This window comes from Sminthopsis crassicaudata, chromosome 6, assembly GCF_048593235.1.
Source record: "Sminthopsis crassicaudata isolate SCR6 chromosome 6, ASM4859323v1, whole genome shotgun sequence".
NCBI lineage: Eukaryota > Metazoa > Chordata > Mammalia > Dasyuromorphia > Dasyuridae > Sminthopsis > Sminthopsis crassicaudata.
In genome coordinates, this window is record NC_133622.1 from 121,576,296 (window position 1) to 121,593,040 (window position 16,745).

General features: G+C 35.5%; 1 protein-coding gene across 10 annotated transcripts in view; it reads left to right on the plus strand.

The window, feature by feature from the left end:
• Positions 1 to 16,745, plus strand: part of ARHGEF38 (Rho guanine nucleotide exchange factor 38) — a 127,145-nt gene that overhangs the window by 92,715 nt on the left and 17,685 nt on the right. For 6 of the 10 annotated variants that reach the window (XM_074272739.1, XM_074272741.1, XM_074272742.1 and 3 more), the window contains 5 exons: positions 4,273 to 4,377; positions 6,322 to 6,444; positions 11,600 to 11,911; positions 14,332 to 14,475; positions 16,118 to 16,213. In XM_074272739.1, the coding sequence (XP_074128840.1) occupies positions 4,273 to 4,377; positions 6,322 to 6,444; positions 11,600 to 11,911; positions 14,332 to 14,475; positions 16,118 to 16,213 (780 nt within the window). The remainder of the gene's footprint in view (positions 1 to 4,272; positions 4,378 to 6,321; positions 6,445 to 11,599; positions 11,912 to 14,331; positions 14,476 to 16,117; positions 16,214 to 16,745) is intronic. The other 4 variants (XM_074272743.1, XM_074272748.1, XM_074272744.1 and 1 more) reach the window with 3 other exon arrangements.

Sequence of the window (16,745 nt, forward strand, 5' to 3'; positions counted from 1 at the left end):
TTTTGTTTTGTTTTTTTCTTGAAACTGGGACCATCCTAAAAAATCCTGAATTTATGGCCACTATACCACTCTTCTTTGCCAAAAAGAATCCTCCTTTCCTTTCCATATTCCTCACTCAGACTATGTGTTTACTCTGTTACTCTGGGAATTTTCCCAATTCATAACCATATTTTCTGTATGAAACCACACATGATATTTACGTCCTCCCACAAATTTGGGGACTATGGAGTCCCCAAAGAGTTAAGTGCTTTCTTTTAGCTCTTTTAGTATTGAGTACCAACAAAGTACATGGGTTCTGAGTCTGTTATTATTATTAATTTTTTGTAGGAGACCAAAAAAATGTTTTAAGCTACATTAAGAAAAATCAAGTGTCCTGGTGTTTTGGAATTGGGAAGTAATAAATCATCCACATGTATTCTACTCTGGTCAGGAACTATCTAGGATAATAAAATACACTCTAGTCTAGTTGCCATATTTAAAGAGGAACATTGATAAGCTAGAGATTGTGCACAGGAAGGTGCCCAGGATAGGGAAGGGCCTCAGGGTCATGTTCCTCAAAGATCAGTTGAAGAAACTAGAGATTTTTAGTTAAAGAGAAGGGTTGGTATGATCATGATAGTGGGCTTCAGCTATGTTTTAAAAGGTTATCTCATTCAGGAGAACAAGTAGTTCTGCTTGATCAGGAAGATAGAAGAAACAAAAAATATTAAGAGTTACAGAGTGGAAAATTTAGGTCTGTAGTAAGTCAAATCAAATCAAGAAGTAAAAAAACAATTTTTAAGTATCAATTATGTGCCAGGCATCTTGTTTAACACTTGTGATAAATACAAAGAAAAACAAGGCAAAAACTCTCCCTTTTCTGGAGGACCTCACATTCTAATGGTAGGAGAGAACATGCAAACATCTTTATAAATTGGTAAATTGGAGCCAGTTTTGAAAGGCACTAGCATTAAGGGAATCAGGAGAGTTTTTTGTTTTGTTTTTTACACAGGAGGTAAACAATTTTTTCTTGATTATTAGAGATATCCCAAGGTGAATGGGTTTCACGGATAACGAGGGGATTAACCAGCATCTCCAAGCCAAGTCTAGATGGTCACTCACTTGTTCAGGATTTGTAAAGGGGACTCTTATTAGTTATGTGCTGGACTCATGGGTTGTTTCTAACACTAAATCTGTGGAGCCATGATTTTAGTACAATTTCATCAGCATAAAAAGATGTAGGAAGAAGACTCTTGGTGTGGTTTCTCCCTGGACTGGCCCTGTTTATTCATTATAATCATTATAACTAATGATTAAGGAGATAATTTGATTGTATTTGTGTTCCTTTGGTATGAACTACTAACCATTCAGCATTGGTATGGTGTCCAGTCCTTTCAGTTGGTTAGACTCTTTGTGCCATTTTGGGCTAATATGTTTTGGAAGCTGGACTTGAACTCAGGTCTTCCTAATTCCAGGTTCAGTACTTTATCCATGTGCCATCTAGCTTTTTTTTTTCAGCATCATAACCAATCATTTTAATAGATTTTATAGGTGCTTGGCCTTTCATGATGCTATTATTATTGTAGGAAAAAAGGAAGAGAGGAAGGAAACAAATAGTTATTAAATATCTACCATGTGGTAGGTACTGTGCCAAGCGCTTTAAACCTATTATTTCATTTGATCCTCATGACAACCCTGAGAGATGGGTGCAATTACTCTTCCTGGCTTAAGGAAATTTAAGCAGATGGGAGTTCAGTCATTTGTCCAAGATCACAAAGTGTTGATGGTTTGAACTTAGGTTTTCCTTACTCCAAGCCCTGTTGCTCTATCCATTGTGCCATCTAATTACATAGTTCATGAGGTCATGACTATATATCCTCAGTTCCTCAAGATAATGAGAAGCTTGAGAAAGGAAAGTATCCAAATGAAGTAGACTTTCCAAAAGGAATATCCTTTGTTAAACCTTGTGTCTTCATTTTTTTAAATTGAAAAATATGATCATCAAAGTTTTATGACAGTGTAATAAAGTTCAAAGAAGACACAATCTCTTTCCTTTGAAAGGAACTACTTTTAAAGAAGGATGACTTTTTTCTTTCTCCCATTTCACTTTAACTGGTTCACAGAATCTAAAGATATAGATTCAGGAATATAGATTCCTGATCCTGAGGTCAGGAAATGATCAGCGAGTCATGTAATTGACCGTCACCTCCACTTTACAGACAAATAAACTGAGAGCCAGGGAAATTGAGTGATTTGCTCAAAGTCCCATAGGCTATAAGCATAAGATTTAGAGCTAATCCCTCTGATTCCAGAGCCAGGTAACACTTCTAACAAAAATATTCTTAATCCAAAACGTCTTTTTATGATTCCTTTCTGTATCTCCAGGGGTATCAATAATAAAATTGAACACTAAGATTAGTTATTCATATCAAAAGCATGTTTTAAGAATCTAATATATGTGCTGACACTATCCTAGGTGCTCGAGGTACAGACAACTCCTGTCCTCAAGCAATGTATTTTAAATATATCCAAATCACATGTGTTATATGATATTCTGGCCCTTGGGAAAACTGAAGCAGCATGGCAAATAGAGCATTTGACTTGGAGTTAGAACAACAGAGTCTGAATCAGGTCTGCCACATAATACCTTGTGAATCCTTGAGCAAGTCCCTCCCTGCTTCTAGAACTCTATTTCCTCATCTGTAAAAAGAAAAAAATTGAACATTCTATGATTTTTTTCTAATTCTAAATTCTAAAACAATTAATTTTTCCTCCTCACATCAAACTAAGACTTTAAAATAGACTTTTGTAGCCAAAAGGAATTTTGATTCTCATCAGATTTTGTTGCTTCCACAAAGTGGGCAAGAAAGCAGGAGAGATGAGACTCCAATCAGCAGCTCTCACAAAAAGGATTGTTGGTAGAAGCTGTCCCCTACACTTAGAACATGGGCTATATTTGACTTGAACATGCCTCAGTCATGATGTGACAGTAATAGTATTAGAACTCAGTACTTCCTGCCTCTTAGGCTGGCCCTTTCTATATGCAGACAGATTGTGAGACAGATCAGATTTAGAGTGAAAAAGCTTCCTTTTTTAACATAGATTGGTTGTGCAACCAGGAACAAATTATTTAGCCTCTTAGTGCCCCAAGGCTATTCTTAAAGTTGTAGGTTATAGACAAATTTTTGCTTTATATCAGTTTAGGAAGTTTTTGTACTGGGGAGATCCCATACACCCTTGAAAATATAAATTTAACTACTAACTTACTCTCCCTCCTTATCTTCCTTTCCCCAAAAAAATCCTTAGCATTTCGTTGGTGACTGAGAAATACTTTTTTTTATTCATAATAATAATGAATGATTGATACTAAAAATTACTATTTGATCAGATGACTTTTAAAGTCTCTTCTAATTCTAAATATATATTCCTACATACTCTGAGGATTCATAGTATCATTAGTATGTATACTATCCCCAGCAATTCAGTTCATAACACGTTTACAATTTAGAATGTCTTTGTGAATTGTTTTGGCCAAAAAAACTCATCTCATGCTCATTACAGAGAAAGGCTCCTCGAAACAACTTTAATAATAAAAACCTGCATGTTGGGGTCCGCAAAGTACTTTATAAATTTCTCGTGTTATCCTCACAATAATCCTGAAAGGTAGATGCTATATCATTGTCTATGATGTATCACCAGTTATCATAGGGAGGGCTGTGCCAGTAGCCAAACTTGCTTTCCTTAGAGTAATACACCAGTCCTACACTATGAACTGCTAAAAGTATTAACACATAGTTCTTTAAGTACAAACTCAAGGATGTTCTGGAAATAACCAGATAACATGCTAGAATAGAGTGATAGAGCAAAAAAATCCTAACCAAAAAGGTATAAAAACATTTAAACACTCAAAGGTGATGGTAGGGTGACTGGAATTTTGCTACAGGAGATGAAAGTCCATTTCTAGGAGTGGTATATGCTTCTTTTGGGGGCATCTTTTTACTTTTCTATCCCCACATGTAGCAGTATTTTGCAAGCCATGCTGCATGGCACCCCTTTCTCAGACTGTCATCACAATCCCTTAATTTCTGCTCACATAATAAAAATTTCCTGACATGATAGTACCTATTCTGGATAAAACTCTCCTCTACACCCTTTCTCACTCTTGTTCAACTCAACTTACTCTGAGAACCAGTATTCCTAATTAAATTAAAGTTCTGTTCACACTGCTTAACATCATTAGGAGATTTGCTTTTATACCAGAAAAAAAAGTAAAAATAAGAAAATATATTTTAGGTGAAAGACAGAACCTTTAACAGAGAAGAAAAACTGTTTAGACATTTAGAAAAAACTGTGAAGAATTGTGTGAAGAACGTTACATTCTGCCTTCAACACATACAGGTGGGTACTTCATGGTTATTTTTGATGTTTCTAAGATGGTGTACTTCACCTTTAGTTGCATCATGTGACAGTGTTGGTTGTATGGTCACCTATGTAATACTATGGACCACGTGAGGTCTGAGGAGCAGGCTGAATAGATGACTTTCAATTATGGAGATTGTCAGTAGCAGGAAAAAAAAAGAAATGCTTTTTAAAAAAAATAATGGTGAATTATATATATAATGCTTTATATATATATATATATATATATATATATGTATACATGTTATATAGCTTCATATACATACACACATACATACATTCAATCCTCAACTTTCAAAGGGGTAATGTTTCTAGAAAATGATGAAAAAATCATAAGCACAAATATTGATGCATTGAACCTATCAGAAATAGTGAGTAAAGTTACTACAGTAACCTTTTTTTTGGTTATAACCATCAAAACTATACTCTTTAGCTATAAATTGCTGAAAATACACTTTTCTATATAAAATTCTTTATAACAAAGCATTGATTCTGATATTCTTTTCCTAACATAGTAACCATAAAGTAAACTTATAAAATGCAATACACAAAATAAAATTGGCAACATATAAAACATTTTTTCTCATTGGTAATTCATTAGAATTTTCTACCTTTTGTGCTAAATAAATGTGCTAAAATTTATTTCATATATCCATTTTTTGGTAACATACAGTTACATATACAGTACCATAAATACCAAATAGCAAATAAAATCCTTAGAACAAAAACATTTTTTAATTTGAATTTTACCACTCTATAGCATACTGTTGTAAACCTCTCTACCTTGGCCACTCTCTATAAAATCAAAGAACAGGTTGCCAGTACTTTAGTCACTGGTATTGGAAGATACTAAAATTGGCAAGATCTCAACATGTCTAACCCTCTGTCTGGAGATCATGAAAGATTCACCAATTTGAAATAATTAATTAGCCATGTCCACTTCATATCCCTCTAAAGGATCTCCTAGACAACAGTGATTGCAGATATCCTGGCATGAAGTTTAACTGTTGTGTCCTGCTTTCTAGAGCCCCCAAGTTGAGGTGACAAAATGTACTGTGTTTTCTGTACTTCCCCTGTTGGGGTGAAAAAACATACTGTCTTAGTGGAGGAGTAATGAGGTGAGACTCCCGAGGATGGTTAAAATATGGAATTTGTTTATTCCAAGTTCTTTCACCCTTATATACTCTCATACTCTTATATAACCAAAGCAACACTGCACATGTGCTAAGTATATGCTGGGCATGGGACCACATAAACAACTTGCTATTGTATGTAGATTGCCACCTGGTATCACTCTGCTTCAATTACAACACAGGTTGTCATCGCCCCCTGATTTCTCAGGAAGCCTGAGATCCCTTAAGGGAGATGGGGAGTCGAATCAGACATTGTTAGCAGGTTCCCTCTGGGTCTTATACCTCACCCAGAGTTCCCCCATATCTGTGACCTTCTACATTTACCCTACATTTTTATTTTTTCACTAAGCCATAACACTGACTTTGTATCCTTGGGTTTTGAGCCTAAGTGGTAAAGGCAAACAATAAAAGTAAGTAACAAATGTGTTGAGAGCTCTTTACAACATAGGTGAATATAACCAGTGAAGTGTTTAGTGGGATAACAGCTACTGCAAAAACTTACCCTCTTATTTTTTCCTATATGTCTCTGGCAATAAATCAAAGGAACAGCTGATTTGGAATTGTGATAGGGCAAAATGAATAAGAAAATACTGAATAGAAGAAAGATAGTGAGAGGGGACAGGAAGTTAATATAATATAGAAATAAGAGCCATAAGGACATTTAGCATGTAGGATATAGTTATCATCAATGCTAACATTTTGCTTGGGTTGCATGAAATCTTTCTTAGTAAAATGCCGAATGATGATGCCTGGAGGACTTAACCATTGTCAAATTTTTTGTGTGTTTTAGGATGCCATGCCCTTAGCTGCCCAAATTGTGACAGAGCTGCATGTTATTTCATATGACAAGGATACTAAGGACAGTGACTATTCAGCTACCCTGAGCAAACCCCCAAATCCCTGTGAAGATTTTGTAAGTTTTTTCAAACCCATGGATAAAGGAAAGTTATGGTGTGAGGTTAAAAAAAAAGTATTTTTCTTTGTTACTAAAGTTTGACCCTTTTAACTATAATTCACATCAAAGTTGTGGGTCAGGGAAGAAAAAGATATCAAGATATCAGAAAACTTTCTGAAGGATCTGATTTAGTCATCAAAGTTTTAAAAGTGAATTACTGAAGTTTTTGTGGGGGGTTTGTTTATTTTTACTGTAATGCAAATTCAAGAGAAGCTCAGGTTGGGTGCTTAGCATAGGTCTCCTGACTTAAGTCAAAATTTGGCTTTTTTCTTCATCTTGGAAAGATTTGTACAAAATAGTTTTATAAGGATTTATTATTTCCATGACTCTTCTTGAAGAGTTTATAGAGAGTGCTCATATTGAGGCTACATTAAAATACAAGAAAATCATATAATCTTTAATGGAATTCTCTTTAATAGGTGGACTGTCATGACTATAATTCTTATTATTGGGGAGGTGTGGGAAGGGAGGGCACCAAGGTTTGAGAAATACTAGATCTCAAGACCCCTGGCTACAGTAGATATAAAGGTGACTGGGTATCAGGCAAATCAGTCCAGTTAGAAGCAGAGCAGGTCAAAGTTTGCAAGCCAAACAGCAGAGGGATTGGACCTGTGAGTGACCACTGCACTTCCAAGATGAGCAACTAGAGAATTAAAAAAAAATGAAGTTTGCAATAGTTTATTTTAGTATATACTAATTTAATTTGAATCAAGAATTTATTACACTTTCTGTAATAGGCACTTTATTAAAAAAAAAAAAAGGCAAAAGTAATATTGTCCTTGTCCTCAAAAGGCTTATAGTTTGCTGAGGGGGAGGTGTAGATACATAGACAGATAAAACATATTTTTAAAATACCAAGAATGGAATAACATGGAGGGTGAGGGGAGAATGAGAACACTAGCAACACTTTAAGAGAATGCACCAAGAGACAGAGGTAAGGAAGGACAGAATAAGGGATAATAATCTGTGCAAAGGAACAGAGACTGAAGATGGGATGTTGAGAAGGGGGAACATGAAACTGACCGGTTTGAGTGGAATGTAGAGAATGGGGGGAGAGGTGAAATCAGTAAATAACACTTGCCATTTATAAATCTTTTTAATACTTACAAAATATTGACTTACTGTTTCATTCAATTCTCACAATATTGTGAAGAAGAATCCATAATTAGTCCCATTTTTATAGATGAAGAAGTAGAAATTGAAAACGGTTACATGACTTGTCCAGGCTCTTAATGAGTTAGAGGTATGATTCTAACCCAAGTGTCTCCTAACTCCATGTCCAGATGCCTTTCTGATTAAATAACAGAATCTTGTAAAAAACAATATCTAAGGATCTTGAACCTCAGTAATCAAATTTGCTAAGTTGATAAAATATTTAGATGGTGGGACTAAATATAATTTAAATTTGTAAAATTATGTTTTACTTTTAAATTTTGTTTTTAAATTTTATGCTGATTACATATTTTAATAAAAGATAAAACACTAATTTTAATTTAATTTAATCTAAATTTTAACTACATTTAATTTTAATTTAATGGGGTTTTATGAATACTTTATGAATAATTATATTTACTCCCTTTGTTGGATTTATTTATTTTTTAGGCGAGAAGGCAACTGTTTTAAAAATGATAGTTTTGTAATAGGGAGTTCTTAACATAGGGTCTGTGAACATTTTTTAAAAAATAAAATATTTTGATAATTTTATTTCAATGTAATTGATTTGTTTTGCAATTGTATACAACAAAATAGTTGAATAACTTTTATATTATGCATTTAGAAAACGTACCTTGATAAAACTTGGAAAAAGCTACTTGGACTCTAGCTACAGAGTCAAAAGATGTGGGTTCGGATCCTATTTCTAATGCTCTCTAGTTGGGCATTACCCTTTAAATGCCTATGTTTCCTCAGCAAAAAAATGATGAGTTGGACCTTTCAACTTGAATCAATGATCCTATGAGTCAGGTATTAGAGGGAGATATAGGATTAAAAAAAAAAAAAAGTACTATTATTTTATCCTTTATTCTCTCCACTGGAGAACAAATGAGGGTCATGCTCTCCTGGGCTTTGAAAGGTAGACAAAAATCATGCTTATTTATCCCCAAGCTTAGAGTCTCCAAGATGGGATAGAAGACTGCAAAGTAGAATAAAGAGAACCACAGGCTTAGCATAGGAAAACATGGGCTTAAAAGTCTGCTTTTCTGTTGCCTAGCTATGTGACCTTGTATAAATCAATTTTCCTCTCTTTTCAGTTGGAAACTTCAATTTCCTCATCTATAAATGAGGAAAGCAATATTTGCATCTCCTAACTCATAGGGTAAAGAGCTGAATGAGGTAATCTATATAAAATGATTTGAGATTGTAAAGTTCCATATACAAACACAAGCTTTTTTTTTATCTCAGAACAGAGATGTCAGAGCAAGGAACAGCAAAGCTTCTAAGTGGAACAGCAAAGCTTCTGAAACCAGGTTAAAATATAATTGTGAAATATTTAACGAAATTTACAAAATGCAACATAGATAACTAAGTTGAGGGTTCCTAAATTAACATGAGATCTATGGGGATAGTTTTTACTTGAATGTGACAGCACTTCCATGGAGTTTGTTTGAGCCCTATTTTTGGTCAAACCTTAAATAGCAAAAGTTGTACAATGCTTTTAAGTGTAGGTCCATAGGCACATCTCATTCCATAGAATTGGCCACAGGTCCATATTGTCCGTTTTCTTCAGCACCACTTCAAATCTATTCACTGGAAAGATGCATGGTGTGGGCAGCAAGAGTAGATGCTTTTTTTCTCTCTGGCCTGTATGTTTCATTGTATAAGAATAATAATTGTATGTATTATGCATAGGGATATCTGTACATGTAGACAAATAGATTGATGAAATCAAAGTGGCTATCTAGTAAATAGTATAGACTCTGCTTTCCTACAGATAAGATTTTTGGGCTCTTTCCGTTTCCCTGGTGCCTTTTTATGTGATTATTAGGTGATGACTATAATTCAGCAAAGGAAGTATCTAAGGTACCTCATTCATTTGATCCCAATTAGTTCCAACAGTAGGCCATTTCCCTATTTCCTAGGATATCAGATATTCATGTCTATAGGTCACTTGGAAGAGGTAGAAATGCTATTATGATTACATTATGTGCATGTTCCAGACAAGACACGAACATAGTAATTTATCTCAGACAAATTACATAAATTTTTCCCTGGGCCAAAGGATGCATTCCACTCCATGGAGATATATATTGTTTCACATGCTGGTAATCAAATCTTAATCAGTGTTTCCTCTATTGCCTGATGTCAATAAGAGATTGGTTTCCCCCTTTCCTACAGATTTTCTAAGAGTAACAGACAAATCTAACAGGAGCCATTAGAGATAATTAACGTAGCCAGCTGCTTTCCTAAGGTTGTCTTCTGGATTAAAGACAGATACCAGATTTAATGTTATGATGATGAATCTAAGTTCAAAGATTCAAAGGTAGAACACCCTTGAGCCCAATCTTTTCATTTTACTGATAGGGACAGCCAGATCAAGGAGGACTGAATAATTTGCCTAATAAACACAGTTAAAAAAAAAAAAAAAAGAAAGAGGAAGGTAGGATTTGAGCTGGCAACTTTTCACTTCAGAGTTTCTTTTCATTAGATTACATTGCCATATATACTTGGATATAATCCCTTCCATGAAAGAGCCAATGTGAGCAAAAGTAGGGAAGGCAGAATGCTATATGACAGATGCCCTTCAGAACAGAAGTAGAAAAAAGGGTATGGAGGAATACAACCAGTCCTAGGACAGCAAGTCAATGTAACGTGATGTAATGTGACCTCAGAACAAATGCTCCTAACATTAACATGATCTTGCTATAGAGCCAAATAGAGTAGAAATCATCTGAGAGGCTTTTTTTTTTGGCAATTGTTTTGTAGTCAGTTTCCATTGCAAATATTATCAGATATGATTCCCTCCTTTCCCCCTAAAAAAAAAAGAGAGAGAGAAAGAGAGAAAGAAAGAAAGAAAGAAAGAAAGAAAGAAAGAAAGAAAGAAAGAAAGAAAGAAAGAAAGAAAGAAAGAAAGAAAGAAAGAAAGAGAGAAAGAAAGAAAGAGAGAAAGAGAGAGAGAAAGAAAGAAAGAAAGAAAGAAAGAAAGAAAGAAAGAAAGAAAGAAAGAAAGAAAGAAAGAAAGAAAGGAAGGAAGGAAGGAAGGAAGGAAGGAAGGAAGGAAGGAAGGAAGGAAGGAAGGAAGGAAGGAAGGAAGGAAGGAAGGAAGGAAGAAAGAAAGAAAGAAAGAAAGAAAGAAAGAAAGAAAGAAAGAAAGAAAGAAAGAAAGAAAGAAAGAAAGAAAGAAAGAAAGAAAGAAAGAAAGAAAGAAAGAGAAAGAAAGGAAGGAAGGAAGGAAGGAAGGAAGGAAGAAAGAAAGAAAGAAAGAAAGGAAGAAAGAAAGAAAGAGGAAAAATCTATGTCAAGATCTTTCTAGAGATGCTATATATAGTCTTATGGGAGAAGGGATGAATAGGTAGTTCTTTCATGAGTCACTCATTATTTCTCTTCCAGTAGCAATAAGAGAACACAGAAGGAATGTGGTATTTATGGAGTCTGAGCTATGGAATGGAAGAGAACAGGAAACTGGGAGAAGTATTAAATCTCAGGTTCAGAAACAGTTGGGGGTGTATGGGTATAAGGAATTAAGGAGTAGTTCTTGCAGGGAGATTGGATTGTGAGAAGAGAGAATTTCAAAGACCAAAATCACAACTCATGATGAGATTGAGAAGAAATTCAGTAAAGAAGAGAAAGGAGTGAGGTTCAATGACATAGTATTTTTGTTTTTTTGTTCCATAACTCTCCTCTTCCTTCCTATTTTTAACTTTGTCCTGTTTTTGTTTTTTTTTTTCTCCTTTTCTAGGGTTGAGGATGTTGGGTGTTCCAATTACTTTTATTTCTCTCACCTACATGATAGGCTATCAATCATCATTCAATCTCATTGTTAATTTTATTTTTCTCCTTTTTCCTGTTTGCTAACTTCCCAAGAGCATCTGAAGAGAAGGAAAATCCACTGAGAACATAGCTGTACAAGATAATTGGTTGTTATTCTCCCTGTAATGGGACTATTTCCCTTTGGCAGGTGGCTCACTTACATAGGCTGGTCCTGACCCCACTATTGGCCCTGCAGTCCTTATTTCCAGGACCCCAGAAACTCATCCAGAAGCGCTATGACAAGCTGCTAGACTACAATGGCTATATACAGTGCTCAGCAGGTGATGACTCAGACCTGGCAAGGAAAGATTATGAAGCTCTTAACGCGCAGCTTGTTGAGGAGCTCCAGGTGTTCAACCAAGCTACTCGGCAGGTCCTGCTGAATTGTCTCTACTGCTTTGTCACTCTCCTCAGGGATCTGATGTTCATGGCCTTGAAGCCTTATTCCACTATCATGCCAGTAAGCAGATTCTTTCTCTCTACATGGGCTAGAAGCAACTATTAGAAATCATACATCTATGAAATAAAGCCCCAGTTGTTTCTCCCCTTATTCCCATCCCCATTAAAAAATAGCCTGATTTTCTCCTTACCTTATCTCCTTTCCTTACCAGCTACTAAAAGAGAGTTTCTGAGTTGCTTTTGCTTTTACTTCCACCAGTATTTCATTTGTAAATCTTTTCTCCAGATAGCAAGGATAGTGACCAACCCAGTCACAAAACAGTCTTTTCGGTTTATCTTTTATATTCTGTTCAAGAATGGCAAGTCCAAAATGCATAAAGCATTAAATTTAAATTTAATCATAACTATTAAACTATAGATCCAAAAAGGTCATCTCAGTGTATTAACATAGGCTGGATGAAAGTCAAACCCATTCTTTGTTAGGCTTTTGTTTTTCCCACAGGGAGAAGAGACTGCATTTGAGGGGTACAGGTGGGGAGTGGGGTAGGAGACAGAAATTAAGGTCTATATTGTTTTTTGTTTTGTTTTGTTTTCTCTTTGGTGGAATTAGTTCTCAGTTCTTTATCTCATTAGAAAGGCAAAAGAGGGGCAGCTAGTTGGCATAGTAAATAGAGCCCTGGTCTTGGAGTCAGGAGGCCTGAGTTCAAATGTGACTCAGACACTTAATGTTTACTGAATGACCTTAGGCAAGTCAATTAATCACAAGTGCCTCTTAAAAAAAAAAAGAAAAAGAAAGAAAAGAAAAGAAAAATAAAGGCAAGAGAGTGCTGGACTTCAGGGAAATGTGAGTTCAAACCCTGGCTCTAATACTTAGCTGTAGAACCAGAGCAACTAATTCAAACTCTCTGAGCCTTCTTAGGAAAAATAATACTCACACTCTAGGTGGAGGGAGATAGAGAAGATATAAAGCTTAAATAAGACAAATTCTCTGTTGTCCATTAAATAAATCTTCAAGATCATAAGATCTTGGCATTTATTTCCATAAACTGCAAGTAAGACCTTACTATTCTTTAATGATCCCCATCAGTTCATCTTTTTCTAGGGGGCCGGCATTTCTCACTCAACTGTATTTCTGGTTTTCCCACCCAGGAAGATTAAAGGTGGAATCCAAAATATGCAGAAAGGGGCTAATGCTTCACATCCACTGTTTTGATTTGAGCTTTTCCTAGAATTTTTCCTTGCTTAAAACTAATTTCATACTAAATTTCTGTAGATAACCACATTTGTGAACTCTAGGAAAACTGAATCAGTATATGCTAATTGTCTTCTATGTAGGGACAGGTATAGGAAAGAAAGAAGAGAGGAAGGAAGGAAAGAAAGGGAAGAAAACAAGCATTTATTAAGTACTTAATATGTGCCAGCTACTGAATATTATCAAATATTATCTCATTTCATCCTCAGAACAACATTATAAGGTAGGTACTATTATTATCCTCATTTTACAATTGAGAAAATTGAGGCAGAGGTTACATTTCTTGGCCAGGATCACATAATAATTTTCTAAGATTGGATTTGAACTCAGGTTTTTCTGAATCTAGGTCCAGTACTCTAATTATAGGCTAAGAAAGGGGAAGAGTAAAATAAAGTGAAGTAGCAGATAGGAAAAGACCAGTGTACAAGTTTTATTTTAGCTATATCCTGTCTGTATTGCTTAATTTTCAGTGCCATAGGCAATTCTCTCTAAAACAATATGTTACTGAATTGTGGGTAATTTGCATTGGCACAGGAAGTTTCCTCTTTAAAAAACTGAGGATAATGGAGAACATCTTAGTCTATGATTACAATCTCCCCAACAACTCCTCCTTTATTTTAAATTTAAAATTCAGTACATAAATCTTTCCTACCTATAATACATATTGGCTATATATGAATGGGCAAATCCTTTAAAACCTATAAGCAACCCTCTAAGAATATAAATTGTATAGGAGGTATTGACTACATTAATAAAGGAAGTTCTCTTCTTTGAGAGTTTCCTATATCAATAAAATTCAGATCCAGTCCCTACCCTACTCTACACAGTTGAACAATTCATAGTCAAACAGAAACAAGGACATAGTTTTGTGAAATTGGATAAGTTAAATGCATTATGACAGGAGTTGTTAAACCTTTGGATGACAAGAATAAGTAGAGGATCACATTTTAAGTGACCTCTAAGTGAAAATTTCCTTTTATTAGAACGTAAGTAACAATCATTACTCCAAGTACAATCCATAGGTTTCAGCAGGCCCCATGACACACTCATACAAAGTTTAAAAATTACCACTTTTGTGGGAATTGCTTTTCTTCACTGTTTTGTGAAGAGAAGCCTTTTATTTTCTTTGTAGTATTTGCTCATCCCAGCCTGGCTACACATGATTCAATTGGCATGGGTAATGCCATCTGCACTTACCAGAGCTCTGGGGCTCTTGTTTTCTTCTCCAGCTATTACTGCTCCCATCCAGCATCAATAAAGTTCAAAATCGAGTAATAGAAGAGGTTCATAGCCTGAATTTTGTAAAGGACAACAGTACAACTTTTATTGAAAGAAAGCTGAGCTTTGAAAAGAAGAAACCTGGGCCCACTTTGGTGAGTTTGACATGGCCAGTGGTATGATTGCGGGCAAAACTTCCCAGAATTCATGTCTTTCATGAGGTATAGAGCTTTGGAGCCAGTATTTCATACATGTTTGGCTATACATTTTTACAAGTTGCCTATTCCATTAGATAGTGGAAGCCAGAAACTGTTTTCTGTGTGCCTTGCATTTAGCACAATATATTCTATAGAACTTAGGGGTCTCAGGGGCAGCTAGGTGGCACAGTGGATAGAGCACCAGCCCTGAATTCAGGAAGACCGGAGTTCAAATCTGGTCTTAGACACTCAACACTTCCTAGCTGTGTGACCCTGGGCAAGTCACTAAACCCCAGCCCTAAAAAAAAAAAAAAAAAAAAAGAAAAGAAAAAGAAAAAGAAAAAGAAAAAGAAAAAAGAACTTAGGGGTCTCAGAAACCATGTCTCTCCACCACTCTCTACTTTACCCCAACCCACCTTTGGGCAGGACTGCACTTATATCATCTGAAAAGAATAATGGTTAACATCTTCTCACAGATCTTTGTAAAAGATTCACAAGAATGAAAATTACAGAGTTGTAAGGAATTTTAGAGACCATGCAATCCAAGCTATACTTGAATAAAAACTCCCTCTTTGTGATATATGAAAAGTGGTTATCTATCCTTTGTTTGAAGATCCCCAGTGAAAGGGGTCCCATTCAATTATGCAGTCTTTTAAAAAGTTTTATTTTTGATTTTTATCTATGTTTTGTTTTCTTATTACCTCTTCCCCCAAATATATCCTGCATCCTGTGTGGGATGGAATTACTTAACATTCAATCCCTCTTACCCAATTTGACAACTTGGAGGCATCTCTAGGTACAAGAGAAAGTTTTAGTTCAGTTCTTGCAAGAAGAGGGCCAACATTATCTGAGCAGTTCAGAATAAAGTGGGCGTGTGTTGAGGGCAGAAGGGTATCCATATAGCACCAAGAATGAAGTATACTGCCCCCCTTCCTGTTGGTTTTAAAGTCATTGAATGAACTGGAAAGGAAGCAACTTTTGACCAATGGTCAGCAATTCTGTTTACTTCCTGTGGGCCACTTGACTTCTTGAGGTTTAATCCTAGAGTTAGACCTTTTCTGCCCTACAGCCCTATGAGAACAGGAATTATGTGAATCATGGCCTAGGATTTGATCAACTCCATCTCATAGTCTTTTTGAGAAATATTCGTTTATTTCATTCAATCCTTTCTGCCCTACAAGCCTTCTTTTATTTTATTTTATTTTTATTATAGCTTTTTTATTGACAAAACATATGCATAAGTAATTTTTCAACATTGACCCTTGCAAAAACTTCTGTTCCAACTTTTCTGTTCCTTGCCTCCACTCCGTCCCCAAGATGGCAGGCAGTCTCATACATGTTAACCATTTTAAAGTATACGTTAAATATAATATATGTATACATATTTATACAGTTATCTTGTTGCACAAGAAAAATCAGATTTAGAAAGAAGGTAAAAATAAGCTGGGAAGAAAAACAAAAATGCAAGCAAAGAACAACAGAGAGAGTGCAAATGCTGTGTTGTGGTCCATACCCATTTTCCAGTGTTCTTTCACTGGTATAGTTGGTTCTGTTCATCACTGATCAATTGGAATTGATTTGGAACTTTTTATTGCCGAAGATTGCCACTTCCATCAGAACTGATCCTCATATAGTATTGTTGTTGAAGTGTATAATGATCTCCTGGTTCTGCTCGTTTCACTCAGCATCAGTTCATGTAAGTCTCTCCAAACTTCTCTGTATTTATCCTGTTGGTCATTCTTACAGAACAATAATATTCCATAACATTCATATAACACAATTTACTCAGCCATTCTCCAACTGATGGGCATCCATTCAATTTCCAGTTTCTAGCTGCTATGAAAAGGGCTGCCACAAACATTTTGGCACATACAGGTCCCTTTCCCTTCTTTAGTGTTTCTTTGGGATATAAGCCCAGTAGTAACACTTCTGGATCAAAGGGTATGCACAATTTGATAAGTTTTTGAGTATAGTTCCAAATTGCTCTCCAGAATGGTTGGATCAGTTCACAACTCCACCAACAATGCATCAGTGTCCCAGTTTTCCCACATCCCCTCCAACATTCGTCATTATATTTTCCTGTTATCTTAGCCAATCTGACAGATATGACAAGTATGTAGTGGTATCTCAAAGTTGTCTTAATTTGCATTTCTCTGATCAATAATGATTTGGAACACCTTTTCATATGAGTAGAAATAATTTCAATTTCATCCTCCAAAAATTGTTTG